Source organism: Meleagris gallopavo, chromosome 21 (assembly GCF_905368555.1).
Source record: "Meleagris gallopavo chromosome 21, MGAL_WU_HG_1.1, whole genome shotgun sequence".
NCBI classification, from domain to species: Eukaryota; Metazoa; Chordata; class Aves; order Galliformes; family Phasianidae; genus Meleagris; species Meleagris gallopavo.
Window position 1 is genome coordinate 790,960 of NC_139424.1, and position 19,131 is coordinate 810,090.

The 19,131-nt window shown below is 59.0% G+C and overlaps 2 protein-coding genes across 2 annotated transcripts; one reads left to right on the forward strand and one right to left on the reverse strand.

Annotated features, from left to right (window-relative positions):
* The first annotated feature begins 1,379 nt into the window (after positions 1–1,379).
* On the forward strand, positions 1,380–10,639 carry SEPTIN4 (septin 4). Its single transcript, XM_085240554.1, has 12 exons — positions 1,380–1,629; positions 4,291–4,584; positions 4,750–4,843; positions 4,916–5,002; positions 5,723–5,846; positions 6,086–6,220; positions 6,312–6,429; positions 6,678–6,779; positions 7,143–7,239; positions 7,357–7,519; positions 8,922–9,021; positions 9,269–10,639. The coding sequence occupies exons 1-12, from the start codon at positions 1,591–1,593 to the stop codon at positions 9,326–9,328; spliced, it is 1,413 nt and encodes a 470-aa protein (XP_085096680.1). The 5' UTR covers positions 1,380–1,590; the 3' UTR covers positions 9,329–10,639.
* CCDC183 (coiled-coil domain containing 183) lies at positions 10,519–19,013 on the reverse strand. The gene is made up of 14 exons (XM_010721830.4): positions 18,416–19,013; positions 17,874–17,995; positions 17,670–17,735; positions 16,832–16,999; positions 16,654–16,758; positions 16,412–16,534; positions 15,938–16,066; positions 15,786–15,846; positions 15,597–15,697; positions 15,321–15,481; positions 14,704–14,869; positions 14,238–14,363; positions 13,912–14,008; positions 10,519–13,275 (listed from the first exon to the last, which is right to left on the reverse strand). The coding sequence occupies exons 1-14, from the start codon at positions 18,480–18,482 to the stop codon at positions 13,163–13,165; spliced, it is 1,605 nt and encodes a 534-aa protein (XP_010720132.3). The 5' UTR covers positions 18,483–19,013; the 3' UTR covers positions 10,519–13,162.
* Between the last annotated feature and the right edge of the window lie 118 nt (positions 19,014–19,131).

Below are 19,131 nucleotides of genomic sequence, written 5' to 3' on the forward strand. Positions count from 1 at the left end.
CACTGTCCTGAAGCCTTGGTGAGGGTGCCCCACACCCAGTTCCCGGTGCTGGAGCCCTATTCCCTGTACTGCTACCCCACACCAGTGCCCTGCGCCTGGTACACAGCGCACAGCATTGGTGCCAGCACTTGGTCCGTGGCACTGGTGCACTGAATGATGTACAGTTCCCGGTACCGGTGCCCTGTGCCAGTACGCAGTGCCAACACCGATGTCGGTGCCGGTACAGACGTTATCGCGGATGCCCGGTGCCGGTGCCAGCAGTGATGCCGCCGTCGGTGCCGCCCCGGCCCGCCCCCGCCCCGCCCCGCCGGCTGCCGTTCCGCTAATCCCGGCGGCGGGGCCCGGCCGTGCCGCTCTCAGCCGCCGTTCCCGGTCGGCGCCCGCCCCGCGCGGGCCGCAGCCATGGTAAGGAGAGCGGCGGGGGGAGGAAATGACACACGGGACGCGGGATTCGGGATCGTCGCATCCCAGCTCTGCCGCATCCCGGTGCCCTCCGTGAAGGTGACGGTGCCGCGGGGCGGAGCGGGCCGGGCCGGGCCATCCGGTGCCGCAGAGGGGCGGGAGGGGAGAAAGGGGCAACCCGGCCGGACCTGACAGCCACGGGAGGAGCACGGGAGATGTGAGGCGGGGGGAGCGCGCTGCACGCTGCTCCTCGCCGTGGCATCAAGGCGGGACCCCCCCAACTCTTCCACCTGCGCCCCGTTATCTGCGGAACCCCCGGGTCGGGGAACGCAGCGGCTGCCCCAACACCGCCGCCCCTCTCTCAGCACTCTGTCACGCCTCTGTCACCCCTCGGTCACCCCCGGAGACGCGGCCCCGAGCGGTCCGTCCACGTCCCTCCTCCGGAGCCCCGCGTCCCGCGCCGATGGCACCGCTCCTCCGCCCCCCTGCCGGCAGAGGGGTCCCCGCGGTTCCCGTAGGGAAACCGTGCCCGCGATGGGAGTGCGGTCCCCGTGGCACCGGGAAGGGTGGGGGCAGCGCTGCGGCCACCGTGGGAACCGAGCGGCACATTCCTGCGGCGCGGGACGCGGGGAGAGGGGAGGGAAGGGCGGCCGGAGGAGCGCGGCGGTCCCGCGGAGAGCCCTCTCCAAACGGTGCCGGATGGGCCTGGGGAGCGGACGGAGCCGAGGGTCGCCCCGTCCCCGCTACTGAGCCATCCGCTCCCGGCCACGTCGGGGCCGCTTCGCGCTCTTGGCGCGCTCAGTGCTCCTGCTCGCCTCCCCCCGCTCCGGGCTGCGGTGCGATTAGCGATCCGTACCGGAGCGCTGTGCTGCTTCTAGCCCGGGCGGCCCCGGTGTCACCTCCAGGCTGCGGCACCGCCGTGCTGCCCTGCGCTCCCGGCCCGCTCATTCCTGCGGCTCTGGAAAGGTGCCTCGAGGGAAGGGCTGAACCAAGGGAAGGGGATTTTTGCGTGGTCCTCTGCCCGATGCCATCACCATGCCCGGAGCCGGGCACCATCCCACTGCCCGACCCTCCGCCCTGCTCCTCACCTGTGTTTCCCATGTCCAAAGCGATTCTCAGCCCTGGTAACGCTCTCAGCTCCATCACCGCCTCTCCGGGCTGCCCAAGAGCGACAGATGCAGCCCGAGGATGGGTTTCCCAACAGAGCCACCACCGATGGGGTGGGAGGTGAGAGCTGGAAGTGAGAAATTCTGATTTTAGGGTATTGCTGGCAGCTGGGAGCTCCCGGCACAGCTCAGCAACGTGTGGCTGCAGCCCAGGTGCTGGCTGCCTTGGGAAAGGAACACAGGGACGGTTGAGCCCCTTGTTCTTAAGGGGGGGTGGGGGAGCCATGGGGATGGGTTATGAAGAAGCTTCTTGCAGTTTGCAGGGAGCACAGTGGATGTGGATGTTGGGTGAGAGGACTGGCAGGCAGCAGGGGGGCAAAGGTGCTGGTGGTGTTGTGATGTGAGGAGTGGTGTGTGACATGGATGGATGCCACCTTTAGGTGAGATGCAGTGGTAGAGTGCAGTGTGGTTCTGGGGTGCCCACATCCTGGCTGCAGAGCTTCCCCAGAGCAGCCTGGGGAAGGCTGAAGGGAGCAGCCAAGCGTGGGGATGCTCACAGTGGCTCTCCCAGCACAGGTTTTGCTGCCCCAGTGCCTCTGCAGCCTCCCCCCTCGCAGCCCTTGAGCTGTCACCTGCAGGAAGGTGCGATGCGGGGTGGCAGGTGGGGACGAGGCAGCAAATGCCTCCTCGCCAGCATGTGCAGCAGGGTGTGTAATCCGCTTACGGGGCATGGAGCAGCACTGTAAATCCCCACTCACAGGTGGGATAGTCAGGGCCTTGTGGTGATGATGCTGCTGGGACTTGGTGTGACATCCCATGCAGAACCTCTGTGTTATGGGGTGCCGGGGGATGGAGCATCACTCCCTACTGGACCCTTGTGCACTTACATCGCCATGGTTCAGCTCTCCCCCCTCAACCCCACTCGTGCTTTGGGGCTTTTTAGCACTTTCCCAGCTAAGCCAGGCAAGTGAAGCGTGCCCAGTCCCGTGCCCAATGCATCTCGACATGCATCAAGGCAAATCAGCATCGGGCTGATGGCAGCAGACCCCAGCCCTGACAGCTTGGGCTTTTGCCCTGCAGGGGCCCTGTGAGCACTTGGGTTAACCCCTGAGGATGAGGTGGGCAACATAGAGGTGTTTTGCTGTGGGTGGAGGTATTTGGGATGGAGACGTTGCTTTTAGGATAGATGTCCCACTCAGCCTGAGGGGCGTATGGCAGTCAGGCAGCCCAATTCTCTTCCCACCCACCCACTGCCTTGTCTGATGATGCTTTATGACCTTTGCCACCCCCAGAGCTGCTCTCTTGCCTCACAGCTGGGCTCACTCTTCTCCCCATATCCCGGTGCTCCCCTGTGCCCCTTGCGCTGCTCCTGCACCCCCCCAGAGCCATGTCTGGGTACTGAGGGTGCTGGGTGCTCATGCAGGGTGGAGTTATGCTAATGTCCCTCCTGTCCCTCCCTGAGCCTGTGCGCAGCCTGTGCCACTCACAGCATCTCCCTGCCACGAGTGACAGCGGCTGGGCCATGGCCACCTGCCCTGAGCTGCAGCCTCTGCAGGAGGTATGAGGGGTAAAGGGGGCAGATGTGGGTGGGGGGCACAGTGGGAGCCCTCACCCGACTGGAGGGAGCTGGGGAATGTGCTGCAGCTCTGTCCCCAAGACAGCCTTGCTTGGGGACATGCTTGCTGCGGGCTCCTCGAGGATGTGGTGCAGCCCCTCGTAGCATTATAGGGCTCTGTGCTGGGGAGAGGACCCCCGAGGGCCATTGAGACAGTGGGGTAGTGGGATTGGGAGTGGTTGGGGACAGAGGGCACTGTCACCTGTCTCCATGTGGTCCTCAGATGGGCAGCATGCCCTGAGCAAACTGATCAGGGTGAGAATGATGCGATTGCAGGGACACACTGAGTGCTGCTGACACACTGAAGGTGGAGGGGGTGGGGTACTGTAGGGGCCATTCAGCCCCTCGATGGGGAGACCACTGTCACCATCGTGGTGGCTGTGGGGGTGCTGGGCAGTGCGGGGCAGCTGAGCATGCTGTGGCCCGGCAGCAGTGTGACCTCGTTTCCAGCCCAATAACTCAGCGTGCTTTGCCTCGCCTCCGGCAGGGACATAGGACATGGAAAGGGGGAAGTGTGTTCCATGGTGGACTGTCATTTTGAAACCCCAAGATGCTGTCCCGCAGAGTGGGAGCTCCCCAAGGCCCTACATGTCCCCTGTTTGGGGCCACCTTGTAGGGCCAGGGATCCTATGGTGATGACCATGGGGAACCACGCACAAACTCCTTCCCCCTCTAAGGTTCTCCTCAGCTCCAGGGCTGTCTCATCTTTCTTGTCGCTCTCTTCCTCCCTCCCAGTGCACCTTTCCCTCACAGCCACACATGGGGGTTCTGCCAGAAGACCCCAAGGAACGTGTGAGTGTCCAGGGCCCTCCCAGAGCCAGGGGGGACAGCCCCCACCTGTGTCCCCAGGAGTGCCAGGATCCGGCCGACCTCCCCATGCAGCAAGCTGTAAGCGCCCGCACCACCCTGCTGCATGGCCCCACGCTGTCCCTGCTCTGTCCCCACACCTGTCCCGGGGCTGGCACTCTTGTCCCTTTCTTTTGTCCCCAAGGTGTCCCTGCCTTGGGGTGCATGAGGCTGACAGTGGAGATTTGGGGTTCTGATGTTGTGTTGGTGTGGGACTCCCAAGATGCAGAGCCATCACAGTGCGATGCCACCGTGGTGCCATCATGGCACGGCACAGCCACCACAGCCGTCCCCTTTCTCCTCGCCCTTCTCCCTCCCCAGATCAAGCGCTTCCTGAAGGAGGACTCAGAAGAGGCTGAGCTCACCCAGTTCCTCAGGGACTGCCCTCCTGCCGACAGCCCCCGCAAAGTGGAGCCCCCTGAGGGCCGGCGGGACTCTGGCCACCCCCTCTGTGGGAGGGCCCCCGGTGAGGAGCCTGCCGATGAGCACGACGTGCGGTCTTTCTCTCGCCCCCGACCCTTGGACACCCAGCAGCTCATCATGGCCCCCCCGCCGCCCAGCCCCTCACGGCCGCGCAGCCCCTGGGGGCAGCTGGACCCCTACGATTCCTCTGAGGTGCGGTGGGCCCCTGGGGAGCAGGGGTGGTAGAGGGGATGGAGGAGTAACCATGAGGTGTGCGCCCAACCCATGGGGTCCTACGGTGCCATGACCTCCTTGGGTTTGCCCAGGGGAGCACAGCCCCATGGGGAGCACGCTGTCCCATGTCCCCTCTACCTGTAGGATGACAAGGAGTATGTGGGCTTCGCCACGCTTCCCAACCAGGTCCATCGCAAGTCAGTGAAGAAGGGCTTTGACTTCACGCTGATGGTGGCAGGTAGGAGACTGCATGGTAGCTGGAGTGGGGACAGTGACCTGAGTGTCCCCTCACCGCTCCTTGTCACTGCAGGGGAATCTGGGCTGGGCAAATCCACCCTCGTCAACAGCCTCTTCCTGACAGACATGTACAGGGACCGCAAGCTTCTCAATGCTGAAGGTAGGGCAGTGGGGAGGGAGTGCGGGTGGGTCTGGAGAACCATCTCCAGCTATGAGCCTCAGAGCTGGCAGTTCCTCTCCACCCCAGCTGGGCTCCTCCGGTCCCCTACGCCCATGTTTGTCACTTCTGGGCTTTTCCCAAAGGAGGAAGCAGGCGTGGGGCTCTGCCAAGGCAGTAGGGTCCTCTGGCATGGGTTTGTCTCAGAGCAGTGGCAGAACAAAGCCCGGCTTGTTGGGGCTCACAGGGCGCCGGGGACAGTCAGGTCCGGGGCGCAGTGCCACGTGGCCTGGTGAATTGAAATACGGTCCCATCCCCGGGATCCAGCAGAGTTATTGGATTTCTGTTGGTTGCTAGGAGCTGTTTGCAGCCTCGGTGAATGCATGCATGGCTACACACAATGGTAGCATCCTTTGGGACATGGGATGTGAGGACAGAGTGTGAGGGCTCCTATTGGTGTTGTATTTAAAAGCCAGGGACTCAAAGCACCCATGATGTGCCTGGGTTTGGTGCCCATGGTGACCAGGTCACCATCATGGGGACACCGGTAGCCTGGTGGTGTCCCATGTCCCCAAGGGCTGGGAGAGACTCAGGGGCTGTGATATCTCCTTGTGTCACTGCCATCCCATCACGGGGATTGTACTGAGTGCAGTGCCACTGTGGCTGTGAGCACATCCTGCTCATCCCCACCCCGTGCCATCCCCATGTCTCCTGTCCCTTCAGAGCGCATCACGCAGACGGTGGAGATCACCAAGCATGTGGTGGATATTGAGGAGAAGGGCGTCAAGCTGCGCCTGACCATTGTGGACACGCCGGGCTTCGGTGATGCTGTCAACAACACTGAGTGGTGCGACCCAGGGCACATCCTCAGCACGGGGAGGGGAATGGAATGTCCACAAGGATGGGGATCTGGGGATGGGGATGTGGGTGTGGGCAGCCCCCAGTTGCTCAGTGATACTATGGCTTATGCTGTCCTTGAGACATGATACTGACCTAGGAGGAGGCGTTGAGCCTGGAGATGGTGAGTTTGGAGCTGGGGAAGGGCCACGGGGTGGTCACCTCCCTCCCAGCTCGCTGTCTCCACAGCTGGAAGCCGGTGGCTGACTACATTGACCAGCAGTTCGAGCAGTATTTCCGTGATGAAAGTGGCCTCAATCGCAAGAACATCCAGGACAACCGTGTGCACTGCTGCATCTATTTCATCTCGCCCTTTGGCCACGGGTAGGGGTATTCGCATCCCTTGCCCACCTGGGGCTAGCAGCAGGAATGGGAGGGACAGGGAAGGGCTTGGGACTCACGGGGCTTCCCGCAGCCTCCGGCCACTGGATGTGGAGTTCATGCGGGCGCTGCACCAGCGTGTGAACATCGTGCCTGTACTGGCCAAGGCTGACACCTTGACACCCGCCGAGGTGGAACGGATGAAGAATAAGGTGAGGTCTTGCCCCGACCGTCCCCTCACCTCCTGCTCGCCTTGTCTGCTGGCTCTTCCAATCCCCTGCCTGGGCTTTGTGTGGAACATTTTCCGTGTTCCCAAGGACGTGTCTCTCTGCGAATGGTGGGATCTCTGTGTCACCCAACTTGGGGACAAATGTGCTGGGTGCATGGGGGACATGGGGTGTGTGGCCCTGTCCCTTCCCATGGGACAGAGCCCTGCCACGCACTGGCTGTGTTCTTCCAGATCCGGGAGGAGATTGACCACTATGGGATCCGCATCTATCAGTTCCCTGAGTGCGACTCGGATGAGGATGAGGAGTTCAAGCTGCAGGACCAAGCCCTGAAGGTGGGTTGGGCTCCTCCAGCACTATGGAGGAGGGGGCAGAGCCCCACAGAGTAGGGTCATCTTGTCCTGGAGGGGACCTGGGGCCAAGGAAGCCATGTCACACTTTATGGATGCTGGACATCCCATGGAGATCTTGCTGTTGCCACCTGCAACCTGGAAGGAAGGGATAGGACGGGGATGGAAATGGAGATGGGGATAGGGATGGGGATGGAGGTAGGAAAACCCATACTGTGATGCTGCCACCCCATAGACAGAGCTCCAGGGTATCAGTGCTGGATATGGACAGAGAAATGCAGGTAGAGGGTTGTGGGCCACAGCAGCAGGGCCAAGACCTGCTCTAATTCTATGTCCATTCTCTTGCAGGAGAGCATCCCCTTTGCTGTCATCGGCAGCAACACGGTGGTGGAAGCCAAGGGACGGCGTGTCCGTGGGCGGCTCTACCCCTGGGGCATCGTGGAAGGTAACGTCACCAGGACGTATCCCTATGGAGATGGGGGCATCTCGTGTTCCTTCTTCATGATCTGGTCCCCACGTGGGTACATTTGGGGTCCCCTGACCCCTGGTTCCCCCTCCCCAGTGGAGAATCCGTCTCACTGTGACTTTGTGAAGCTGCGCACCATGCTGGTGAGGACCCACATGCAGGACCTGAAGGATGTGACGCGTGAGACGCACTACGAGAACTACCGCACGCAGTGCATCCAGAGCATGACCCGCATGGTGGTGAAGGAGAGGAACCGCAAGTACGGGCCTGGGAGCAGGGCTGGGCTGTGGGAGGGCTGGGGCAGCCCCTCCTCTCCTTGGGTTGTCCATAGGATGCCCTGTCACGGTGGGTGGCCTCGCCTTGGTGGCTGGAGGGGTGATGGGAACCCTGTGTTTATGGGCTTTGGGGGCAGAGCAGAGCAGGCAGCAGGTGCCAGGGCTCTGCCATCATTGCCAGATTGATGGCACTTGCATACCCAAAATCTGGGTGCCCAATGGGCTGGCATGGTGTGGGGACTCTGCGGGGGACTTTGTCCTTAGCTTTGGGCAGTCACTGGTGATGGCCATGGGTGCCCTAAGCTTGTCTCTCCATGTGCACTGGGAGAAGGAAGCAGTCCTCGGCGCTGCGGCTGTGCTGCTCCGACTGCTCCGCAGACTGAGCTGGGGACGGGCCCGTCCCCCCTGCCACCACCGCTGCATCCCCCTGCCCCTCTATAAAGTGCTTGCTGGTACCCAATGCTGTCTTGGTCCTTCTGTGCCTGGCAAGGGCTGTGCACAAAAGCACTGGGGGGGGGGCTCCTGGGCCAACCCTGCAGCCACCCACCCGTTGCCCAGATCAGCATCTGACTGCCCGTGGTGCAGCACCAATGGGAGGATGCTGTGCCCATGTACTGGGGATTTCCAACTCGTTTGGGCAAGGCAGGGACACCGTGTGCCACTGTCACCAAGCACCCACTTCCAGCAGCAAAGGGGCCCGTGGGGATGGGTGCGCTGGGCACAGCACAACTTAGTCCCCATCCTAAGGCACACAAAGCAAAGCGCCTCATCCTGGGGTGAAGCCAGCTCAGGGCGCAGCCACTGACTCCTTTAAGAAGGGTCCCTGGGGCAGGTTCCCTGGGCTGGTGACATTGCTCGGCTCATGCTTGGTTCCCCATCCCCAGTGACCATCCCAAAGTGACCCCCAATGGTGAGGAGCAGTGAAAAGCCAGTCAGGACACAGTCAGAAGCCAGCCCTTGCCTGTGCACACCCACACCTACCCCAGTGCCTTGGGGCAGCCATTCCCTGTGTCAGCTTCACTGAACCCATCACTGCTCTGCTTGTCGCTGGCACGTGGTGGCACGCGTGACCACTGTGAGTGACAGTGATGTCCCCACCACGTGTCATCCAACGGGGACCCTCCCCATGCCCTTGTCATGGCAGAACCCATCGACTCAGATCACTTCAGTCCTGCCCAAAAGGGTGGCCCAGGGGGGGATGCGCTGTGCTGCAATGCCTGTCCTCAGCGATGCTCTGGGAAAGCTGCACTGCCAGCAGCTGTGGGGCACCAGGTTGACAGTGATGTCCCCAGATCTTGCGTGGGGCTTGGAGGTGTTTGGAGAGCTGGGAGAGCTTGAGTCTGGGGGGGTGGGAGCATCCTCACCTCCTCTCTCTCTGCCCTGCAGCAAGCTGACACGGGAGAGTGGCACGGATTTCCCCATCCCTGTCATCCCCCCAGTGCCGGACTCGGAGACGGAGAAGCTCATCCGGGAGAAGGATGAAGAGGTGAGAACTGAGCTTCCATTCCTCCTCTCTGCTGTCCTCATGTGCTCCCCCAGCCCCAGCATGGGACACCCTTTCTGCAATGCCCCACACAGGGTGGGGAAGAATTTGAAGAAAATGGTAGGTTTTGCCCCAGAACACAATTCCTAGTGGTCCAGACTTGGAAGGCTTGATCAGGGGAGGTGACGTGGCCATGGGCAGCACATGGCGATGCCACCTTCCCTGCTGTCACCTCTTTGTTCCCTTCCAGCTGCGGCGGATGCAGGAGATGCTGCAGAAGATCCAGAAGCAGATGAAGGACTCCCACTAACCCCCTCCCCAAACCCCTCCTCCTCCTCCTCCTCCTCCTCCTCCGGCCGTGCCCCATGCGGATCAGAAATGTTTACATCATGCTCCATCCCAGCCAAGCTCTGAGACTCGGTACCAACAACACCTCTCACCTTAAGCTGCTGCAGTGTCGCCTTATGGACTTGGGGATGGCGAGGGGATGGGGTGCACTTCCCAGGTTCCCCTACACATTGTCCCAGTCCCTCCTGCACCCCTTGGGCTGGGTGCAGTGTTGTCCCGATGGCTTTGGGTCCCTCTGTGTCCCCCCCCACCCCGGGTATCTTCAAGAGGCCACAACTGCCCTATTGCCCATGGTCTTGTCCCTGCCTGCTCATGCTGTGAAGAAAGAGGGACGGAGAGGACTGGTCCCAGTCTCACAAATTGGGGTCTGTACCACTCAAAATAGGGGTGAAAGGGAAATCTGATGACAGAGGGTCAGTGGCTGCTGGAGGCCACAGGTCACCCTTGGCCAGGGTCTCCCCTGCCAACAGAGGAGGTTCTGAAGACCAATGGTGTCCAGCCCTGTGTCCTTGTCACATTCCCTGTCCCAATGGAGCATCGTCCCATGGGAACATTGGATGGCTCAGGCTGGTGCACAAGGAACCTTGAGGAATCACCATCTCCCCCAAACACCATCCCTCCAACCCCAAATCACAGTGAGCCTCTGACCCCACCTTGTTGGCCCTACAAAGCAATAATCACTGTCCCCCTGCTCAGCAAGAGCTTTGTCCCCCGATGGCGTTTTGGCTGCTTGCTTGTCCATCGTGACACTGTGTCCCCCCAGATGTCCTCATCCATGTTGCTTCCTGGCAGAGCACCCCAACTCCCCCCTTCCCTCAGGCAATGGGGAAAGAAGAAAGGGGACAGTGAGGCAGCACGGTGGCCCTGAGGGCTGGAGGCAGAGCTGGGGGCATGGGGACACGTCCCCTCCCCGCCTGGGCCACCCTCTCTGGTATCCCCTGGGTGGGTTTGAGCCTCAGCCCCGCAGTCCCCATGTCATAGTTTGGATGGCTCAGGCTGGGTGGCAGTAGGGACAATGCCAGCAGTGTCCCTGTGTCATCCACAGCCTGAGGGGTCCCTGTGTCAGCTCGCCCGTGAGCGGGGACCTGCAGGCTGGATGAGCACTTTCCTTTTTTATCTCGCTATTTTCTTACTGAAGAACCTACCTTTGCATGATGGTCATAGATGCATTTATTAAAATATACAAAGAATATAGGTTTATAAATTCGTATAGAGCTAGTGGAAATATTTTTAACCCCTCCACAAACGTTCTCAATAAATACAGCTGACCTGGCTTGTCTGCACCCATGTGTCACTTCCATGGGCGGGCGCAGGAGGATGGATGGATGGCCCTCAGATCCCACCCCCTCCTCCCTCTTCCACCTCCCCCTTCACCTTGTAGGCACTCAGGGAACCTCTTTACCTCCTGCTCCCCTTCATCCCTTCCATACGTTCCCTGGATCCACGTGGATGGTTAAAGCATGTCTTGGATCGACTGCACTGAGCTGGCCAGAGGAGTTCCCTTCCTAGCAATCCTTGGATGGGAGATAAGGCCAGCTGTTGTGTTTGCACCACCCAAGAGATGTTGATTCTTTTTTCTTACATGCTTTTTGCTGCCAGAAAGTTGTTAACCTCCCCTCTTGTCTTGCTCTTCAGGGTCACTTTGGGCAGGGTCCTTCAAGGGGCAGGAGCTACTGTGGGCACCCTGGCCCCATTGTCACCCTGCTGCAAAAAGAGGCTGTACCTCTGTTACACAGAGAGCCTTAAGTCACCTTCATCAGTATCAGTCATCACAGTGCCAGCATGGGAATGGAGAAGTGCCTGAGTTTCTCTGGCTGCATGAGTTTGCCTCCTGGAGCACTCTGTGATGGCCATGCCCACTGTTCCCTGCCCAGGACAGCTGGCCAGGCTGCTTGCTGTGACCTCAGAGCAGCTGACTTGGCTTGGTGCCCCCCACCCATCTCTGTGCTTGCATCCTCAGCAGGAAAACCCCAGTGCTCAAGCTCCAATACCAGCTCCAGCCTGTCTTCCTTCCCTCAGCTGTGCTTCGTTTCATGTGATTTTGATCACATCCTTAAAAAAAACCCACACCCACCCAAAGCCAGACTTCCCACAAGCGTTTCCAGGGCAGAGATATTTTAGTGCAGCGAAGTCTCTGATGTGAGTTCATGATGTCCTATTTTAGGTCCCTCGCCAGCTCTGGCACCGTAGCTCCCTTCAACCCTTTGGCAACACTCGCGGTGGGAGGAAATGTTTCTGGGGAGGGAGAGGAAATCTCTGCTCCTTCCCTGTGCTGTGCTATCTCTATGTCTGCTGAAGCTCCAGCCAGCACCAGCTTGCCCTTCTCAGAAGCCAAGTGAATGCTCTGCACCCTCCCCCAGACCAACCCTGTGAGGTCCTCCTGCCCCATCATCTCTGTGCCGTGGGGCATCCAGATTTTTGATCCAGGAATCAAGCCACTGCCTCTGGTTCCTTCCCACTCCTTGTACCATCGCTTTGGCACAAGAGGATTAAAACTCCAGGCGCTGATTGCAGGATGGCTTTTCAGACATGTAAAGGATTTGGGATGCTGTGGCACTCGTGATGAGAGGTTGCCTCTGGATCTTCCTCCTCTAATGGGTTTCAACAGAGCCAAAACCACAACGCCGCTGTTTGTGATTGCTCTTCTCCTTCTTGAGAAGGTGGGTGGAGCACTGCAGAATTACTCTGATGTTGGCAAATGGGCCACAAAGCATAAATTGGAGAAGTGTTTTGGGATTCCTCTGTTCTGTTCAAACCCTTTTCTCTGGGACCTCTCACAGCTGATGGAAACCCCCAGTCCACAAGAGTGATTGGACTCCAGTTTCCAAACTAGGCTGTGTTTTTTGCCATACATTCTCCTTACCAATAGCCTCACAAAACCCACAGAGAACATCTGGTGTGACACAGCAGTCCCTCAGCACACTTGGCAAACACAGCCATTCCTTCCCTGCCATGATGAGGTGACAAATGAAGTCCAGGGACCGAGTGGAGGTGACAGTGATGATGTCCCCCTGAGAGCAGGGATGGGGTAAACACTGCTGGGTCTCCAGCAGGCACCTGCCAGAGGCCTTTGCTGTTGGCTGTATTTGGGGAAACAGCACCATCTATTTGCAGCACTATTTGATGTGTCTTTGCTTGCAGAGAACAAAATGCCTCCTGGTGGAGCCAGGTGCCTGTGACCCACACTGTGCTGCCCTGGTCCCAGTGGGGAAGGTGTCAGCTTCAGGCCCTGAGCTGCTGCCCAGACTTTGCTCTGAGCGTAGGGGTGGCAGTGGGAGCTGAACGCTGTGTGTACAGGCAGCAGAGGAGGAAGGAGGCAGGAGAGGTCCAAGAAGAGGTTGGACAGCTCTGCACTGGGGCCTTCATCTGGTTTTCAGCCCTGCCCCTTCTCTCCTCCGCAGGGAATTGGACACCCATCCTGAGTTCCCCTCTCTCACCAGCCATACATTTCCCCATAGCAGCCTCAGAGCCCTCGGACAGCAGGAGTAAGTTGTGTGCCCTTGCACCAGTCAGTGTCCTTGGCTTTCTGTAGAGCCTTTTTGGTGAGCCATGAGCCCAGAAAAGGTGTTGGCATCCCAAGATCCAGGGGGAAGAAAGCCAGCCAGCCTACCCATGGCTTTGCTCTGGCTGGGAAAGCTGCTCCCACCCCAGTTCTGTCCCCAGGTGGGTGAGAGCAGTATGCCTCACCAGCTCTTCCTTTCCAGCTTTACCACAGACTTGTAAGGAATGAGAAAGCTCTGCTCTATTTAACCTGCTGGGGAAAGGAAAGGCATCAGAAGCTCTGGGGCAGCAGTCGCTACTTCCTCTTGCTGCTTCTCATCTTGCTTTCTATCAGGCTCAGCCCCTGCTTCTTGATGTCCTCCCGGGTGAGAACCAGGTCGTGGTCTTCATCAACAAAATCAGAGGGAGCTGAGGGAGAAAGCAGGGAGGAGTGGGCTTAGGGAGGTTGTGAGGCTTCCTCTGCCATGATGCCTGCATCCCCAGGGAGAGCCACCAATCCCAGAGGATTGGTAGCATCTCCAGCACAGGTGCTGCCCGCTGGGTTTTCCCTTCTCAGCATCCCCTGGCACTGCCGCTGCCACCGCAATGGTTCATCCCTGACACTGCTGGGCTTCCCATAGAGGGCTGGAGCCGTGGGGTGGTGGTCACAGGTCCTGCTTTCATCATAAAAAGGTGGTAAGCAGCTGAAAACTCAACTCATCCAAGAGTGTCCCACAAGAGGTGAGGCTTCACAGAGACAAGCACTGGTTTGTTTTCCCACTCGGGTGATGTTGAAGTCCCTTATATTTGGCTGATGAAGACACACAGCTCCCCCACCCCCTGCCCCAGAGCAGCTCTGCTTGCTTCCTAATAGGGTTCAGCACTCACCCACCCACTCACCAGTTACCTTTGCTCTTCTCTAGTCCCAAACCCTACCCCCAAAGCCTTGCAGACAGACATAGTTCATGGGTTGGGGTCTGATGGGACAGAGGAAGGCAGCACAGGACACCCAGAAGTGCCCGGGGCTGGGCAGTGGCTGTGGGACACGTCCCTGTATTCACTTACCTTGCACCCCAGAGCCTATGTCCTCCAAAGGAATCTTCAGGTTCCATGGCTCTCTCGCAGTCGTTTTCTCCATTAAATTCCTGACCTTCACAAAAGTCTGTGAAAAACTTAGACTTAATTGCCGAAGGGAAGGTGGGTGTTAGAACATGAGGAGTGTCCCACCTTGCTGTCCCTCTGGGGAAGAGGACACTCCGCAGTGTCCAGCACTATCCTGCCCTTTCCCCAGGGTCACCTCCATTCTTCCAGCAGGGAGGACACCTTGGGATGTGCCACAGAGCCACACGTGGAGCCCCAAAGACCAGAGCAAGGACAGAGCATCCAAGCACCTCATTGTCCTCATCAGGGCTGTAGCTGTGGGCAGGCAGGGAGCTCACGCGCTGGGCCAGGTGCTGCAGCTTCTGCCTGCAGTACTGCAGCTTCTCATCCACCCCTTTGAACTCGATGGAGAGATCCTGCAGGTAGAGAGAAAGACAGGGACAGCGATTTGCTTTGGGTGACGGTGGCTGCACCAAGTGCCACAGTGATGCACTGCAGCATTGAATCCTCATCCCTGGAGGTGTGCAAGGCCAGGCTGGATGGGGCCCTGGGTAGCCTGAGCTGATGAAGGACACTCAATCCACGGGAGGAGGGTTGGAACTGGATGATCTTCGAGATCCCCTCCAACCCAAGCCATCCTGTGGTTCTAAGAAATGATTCTTGCCATGAGTCTTGCATTAGGGAGAGGACACACTGTGGGGACAGGCAGGAGCAGCTGGCGGCACTGTGTCCCCAGCTCCTCTGCACACCCCATACCTCCTCAGGCACGTCGATGCCATGCAGACGGATGATGAGGTTGTCGATGCCGTTCTCAAACTGCAGCAGCAGCTCCTGGTTCCTCACATACTGGGCTCGTGCCTGCTCCAGCCGGGCCTCCTCCTGCTGCAGGCGCACCCGTAGCTCTGCCTCCAGCTTCCTGCAGCTGCCCAGACCCACACGCGTCCCTCTGGTTGTCCATGTGCAAACATACCCCAACGTGCTGCACAGGCTGCCCACATGGACCCAACACTACGGAGCAGAGTGGGCTCAGGCCCAGTGATGCCACCTCCCAGAGCAGAATGGGAAGAAAAGTCCTCCATGTGCCCAGCAGCGTGCTGGGACTGAGCAGGCTGGGTTTGAGGGGTATCTCCACATCATGGCTTCAGGACCTGCTGCCACCAGGGCTCTGCAGGACCTCATCCATCCCTTCTCACCTTGTGTCCCTGCTGTCCCAGCTCTGGGTGCTCTGCTGGGAGGAGCACCCTACTGAACAAAGCTCCTGGTGCAGGAGGACCTATTGGGACATGGACATCCCCGTGCCCAGCTAGTAGGAGGACGTGTCACTACTGCCCAGAGCATCTGCATCTGGCTGTGTCCTGAGGCCATGGCAGCACCTGATAGCACTTGGGGGCTGGTGGAACTTCAGCTTGGCGTGCTTCAGCTCCAGTTCCTGCAGCGTGCCCTTCAGTGCCTGCCGCTTCTCCTTGCAGGCTCTGATGTGCTGCTCCAGCTCTGCTGTGGACTTCTGCTGTGCCAGCAGCCTGCTGGTGATGTCCTGCCAAGGGACGGTGCGGGGGCTCAGCCACGAGGACAGAGTCTCAGATGAGATCATGAGCAGAGGGCTCAGCTGCTGGCAGAAGGGTTTTGCCCAGGGTGGGCTGTCCCCTTACCCAGACACGGGAGCACTGCACCGCAGCCTTGGCCTTCTCCACCTCCGCCGTCACAAAGGACTCGTGCTCAATCTGCGACCTAGTGGCTTGTACCTGGGAGCCTGGGTGGGAGGAAGGGCAACAGGGGATGGAACCCTTCTCCTCCTCCTCAAGCCTGAGCCCTAACCCTGTGCACTGCTGAGTACTCACCCAGCGCTGAGTCCTGCATCAGCAGGGAGGGGAAGTCCACAGCCAGGTCATACCTGGCTTGCTGAAAGGACATCCATTGTCACCACTGTGCTCCTTGCACCCGGGGAGGGTGGTCCTGAGCTTCTGCCCTGCCCCAGCTGCCACCCACTCACCGCTCTTGAGTGCTTTTTGCTTGCCTCCTTGAGCCACAGCCAGTCGGTTTGCACCTTCTGAGCAGACAGGATGCGGTGTCTGAGCTCCTCCTCTGCCAAGAACTGGGTTTCCAGCACGGCCAGGTCCTTCTGGAGCACGACAGAGCCGGAGAGAAAGAAGTCAAAGCTGGAAGGACCTTTGTGGGCCAGCTGGACTTCTGGGATGGCCAAAGCAGACTGCTGTGTAAAGGGGCTGTGTAGCAAAGGACAGAGGGCACGTAGGGCTGACCCCAGCCCAGGGCAGAGGAGATACAGAGGAGCTATGAAGGCGTGCCATGCCATGGGTTGGGCAATCCCAGCTTTTTGCTGAAATAAATTTCTGCAATTTACTCCAGGAAGATGTACTACCCTGGGCAAATGGGGCCATTTGTGCTAAGCCAGTATGGGCTTTGGAGCATTGGAGAGGGCCCCAAGGTGACCTGGGGCTGTTCTCACCTTGGTAATGTCACTGGCTCTGAGAGCATCCGAAGCCATCAGCTCCCTGTCCTGCACCTCCCCATGGTACGCCCCAGCCATGGTGTACAGGAGCTCCAGATGCAGAAGCAGATAGTCCAGCTCCTGCAGCACAGAGCCACTGCATGTCATCCACTGAGCCACGGGTCAAACAAACCTCAGCGAGACGTCCTCAGCAGAGGAGCAGCCCTATCACACAGTGGGGATGGTGAGGGGCAGCTCACCTTCTTCAGGACATCCCGCAGTGCCAGGTACAGCGTGGTCACCTTCTGCCCGGCGTAGATTTTCATGTGCATCTTCTCAATGTTGTTCTCCAGCTGGCGAATCACCTGCGGGGTGGGACATGGGGTGACCCGGCATGCTGAGCCTGGGCAGTGCTGGGACTGGGGAGGATCTGTGTACCTGCACTTGCTCCTGGTGCCGCTTGTCATCGATCCTGACATCCAGCAGCTGCTGCAGCTGCCACTGCAGTGCATCCCGGTACTGGCTCCTCCGCTTCACCTCGTGCAGCAGTGCATTGCAGGCATTCACCCGGTCGAAGATGCTGCTCCGGAGCTTCTCTCGGGCTCCCTGGATGGGCATGCAGGAGCTCGTGGGCTGGACCTGCCTGAACCTCATTCCAGGGCAGAGTCAGAGGCTTGGGGACGTGGGGACATTGGGACATGGTCAGTCCCAGGCAGGGCTGAGTGTGGGAAAGCTTTGCCCCAAACAGCAGAGTGAGGCAGAAGTGGGTGCTGATGGCTTTCCAGAGCCAGGACTCTGCAGGATGCAGAATGCAGACCCAGGACTGAGCGAGCATCAATTAAAATAAATCAGTCATGACCCAGATATAGATGCTGGCAGCATGTGATGGCACTGCTCTGTCCTTGCAAGAGACCCGTGGGCAAAGCAGATCCTCTGGGATTGCTCTGGCACCTCCTGAATGTCCACGGGCATCTAGCTGGGCTGTGATCTTGGGACAGGCAGAGAGAGCAAGCTGCTCCCTAGGGTGCAGCTGTGCCCTGCAGGAACCCAGCAGACAATGCAGGCAGGACAGCCATAGCTCTGCTGGGGAGCTGCTCAAAGAGCTGGAAGATATCTGTACTGATGGCTCCCACAACAAAATGAGCATTTCTCATGGGATGGGACCCGTGCACACCCTAGGTCTCACAGCACTCACACCCTGGGAGGGGTGGTGCTGGCCCAAGGACTCCCGTGAGCACCTGTTCCCAACTGCTGCCAGGCAGACCCTTCCTGTTACCTGCACAGTTTTGCCACACAAGTACTTCTGCGCTCCGCAAAACTCGGAGATGATGCGCTGGTCATGCTGCAGGCAGGAGAGGGACAGAGAGATCAGTGTCTGTCTGGGCACTGCCACTGCCTACTGCTGCTCTACGGGCTGGTGTTTGCTCCTGGAGGGATCCAGCAGAGGAGCAGGGGTGCATCTGTTAGGAATGGCAGGTACCTTCTGAGCAACGTCCAGTGCGTGGATGTCCTCCCGCAATGTCCCATGCAGCTGGGAAAGCAGATTTTTGTTCTGCCTTAGCTTTTCCTCAGACAACTGCCTGGAAAACTTTTTTCCTTGCTCTGCAGGATGTTAAGGAGCTGTTAGTGCCATACAACCCACTGCTGCTGCCCTGGGTTGAACATGAGTCCCCTCCTCTGCCCCAGAGGCTTGGGAAATGGGAAAAGGACAGTGGCCAGACAGAGACATGGGACACTGGGCCAAATGCTCCCTCCCCAGTGCCTAGGCTCCACCGAGCCCCAGTGGCAACCTGATGTCCCCTTTCTCCAGGAGGTCATTGTGCCCCTGGGAACAGGAAGCCACTGCAGATTCTGTCCCCTGTGGGACTGTCACCCATTTCGTTTGAGTGCCACACTGGAGACCAATGTCCAAACCCACCACAGTCACTACCCCTCAACGAGTGCACTCATCCCTGCACCCCAAAGAGTCCCCACAGATTCAGCTTTGCATGGGCTGTCCCTGCAATGCTGTAAGAGCAGCACCTTGCAAGGCAATGATGTTGCGCAGCTCCTGGATCTGCTGGTTCATGTCTGCCCTGCGGCCCTGCATGGTGCCAGCAGTCCTGCCTCCAGATTCAGAGTGTGTGTGACAGTTGCTGCAGCCCCCGTCTGTTGGAGGCAGTCTGTGACCTCAAACAGAACCAGCACCATGGCTCCTGCAGGCACTGCACACCCTGCGCCAGCCTTCTCGCACCTCCTGGTTGCTTCACTGCCTCAACAGCTTGAGCACAGCACCCACAGCCCCTTCCCCTCTGCTTCTGCAGGGCACAGAGCAACCTCTAAGCAATTACTGAGCTCTGAAAAGAAAGGACGCAGACTGAGACCCCACTCAGCACCCAGTCACCATGACTACGGCAGTTCCAACCTGCCCAGTCCCACCAGGAAACAGGGCACAGCCAAAAGAAAGGGGTACGTTACTCCAGGAGCATCTCAGCACTGTAGAAAGGATGGCTTGGGGCCATCAGATCAGGAAAGATGAGTTATATCTGCTAATTGTCCACTGCATTCTTCTTGTTCCCCCCCTTGATTCAGCTCCCATCACTTACTCATGAGAAATTCAAAGTCTATGTGATAATTTTTTGTCTCACCTAAAGCTGTCTGTGTAATTCAGAGGCGACTGTTATTATCCATGTAAGTATCTTTGGAAATCTCTGTTAATTAGCCCTGAAACCATTACACTCCTTCTTGAAATGGGCAGA

Coding starts and splice junctions, on each gene's coding strand:
- SEPTIN4 (XM_085240554.1), top strand. CDS start 1,591: ATGGGTTTCCCAACAGAGCCACCACCGATGGGGTGGGAG. Junction 6,430..6,677: donor TGGAACGGATGAAGAATAAG/GTGAGGTCTTGC, acceptor GTGTTCTTCCAG/ATCCGGGAGGAGATTGACCA. Junction 6,780..7,142: donor TGCAGGACCAAGCCCTGAAG/GTGGGTTGGGCT, acceptor ATTCTCTTGCAG/GAGAGCATCCCCTTTGCTGT.
- CCDC183 (XM_010721830.4), bottom strand. CDS start 18,482: ATGCAGGGCCGCAGGGCAGACATGAACCAGCAGATCCAGGAGCTGCGC. Junction 17,996..18,415: donor CAACATCATTGCCTTGCAAG/GTGCTGCTCTTA, acceptor AACATCCTGCAG/AGCAAGGAAAAAAGTTTTCC. Junction 13,276..13,911: donor CATAGGCTCTGGGGTGCAAG/GTAAGTGAATAC, acceptor TTTCTCCCTCAG/CTCCCTCTGATTTTGTTGAT.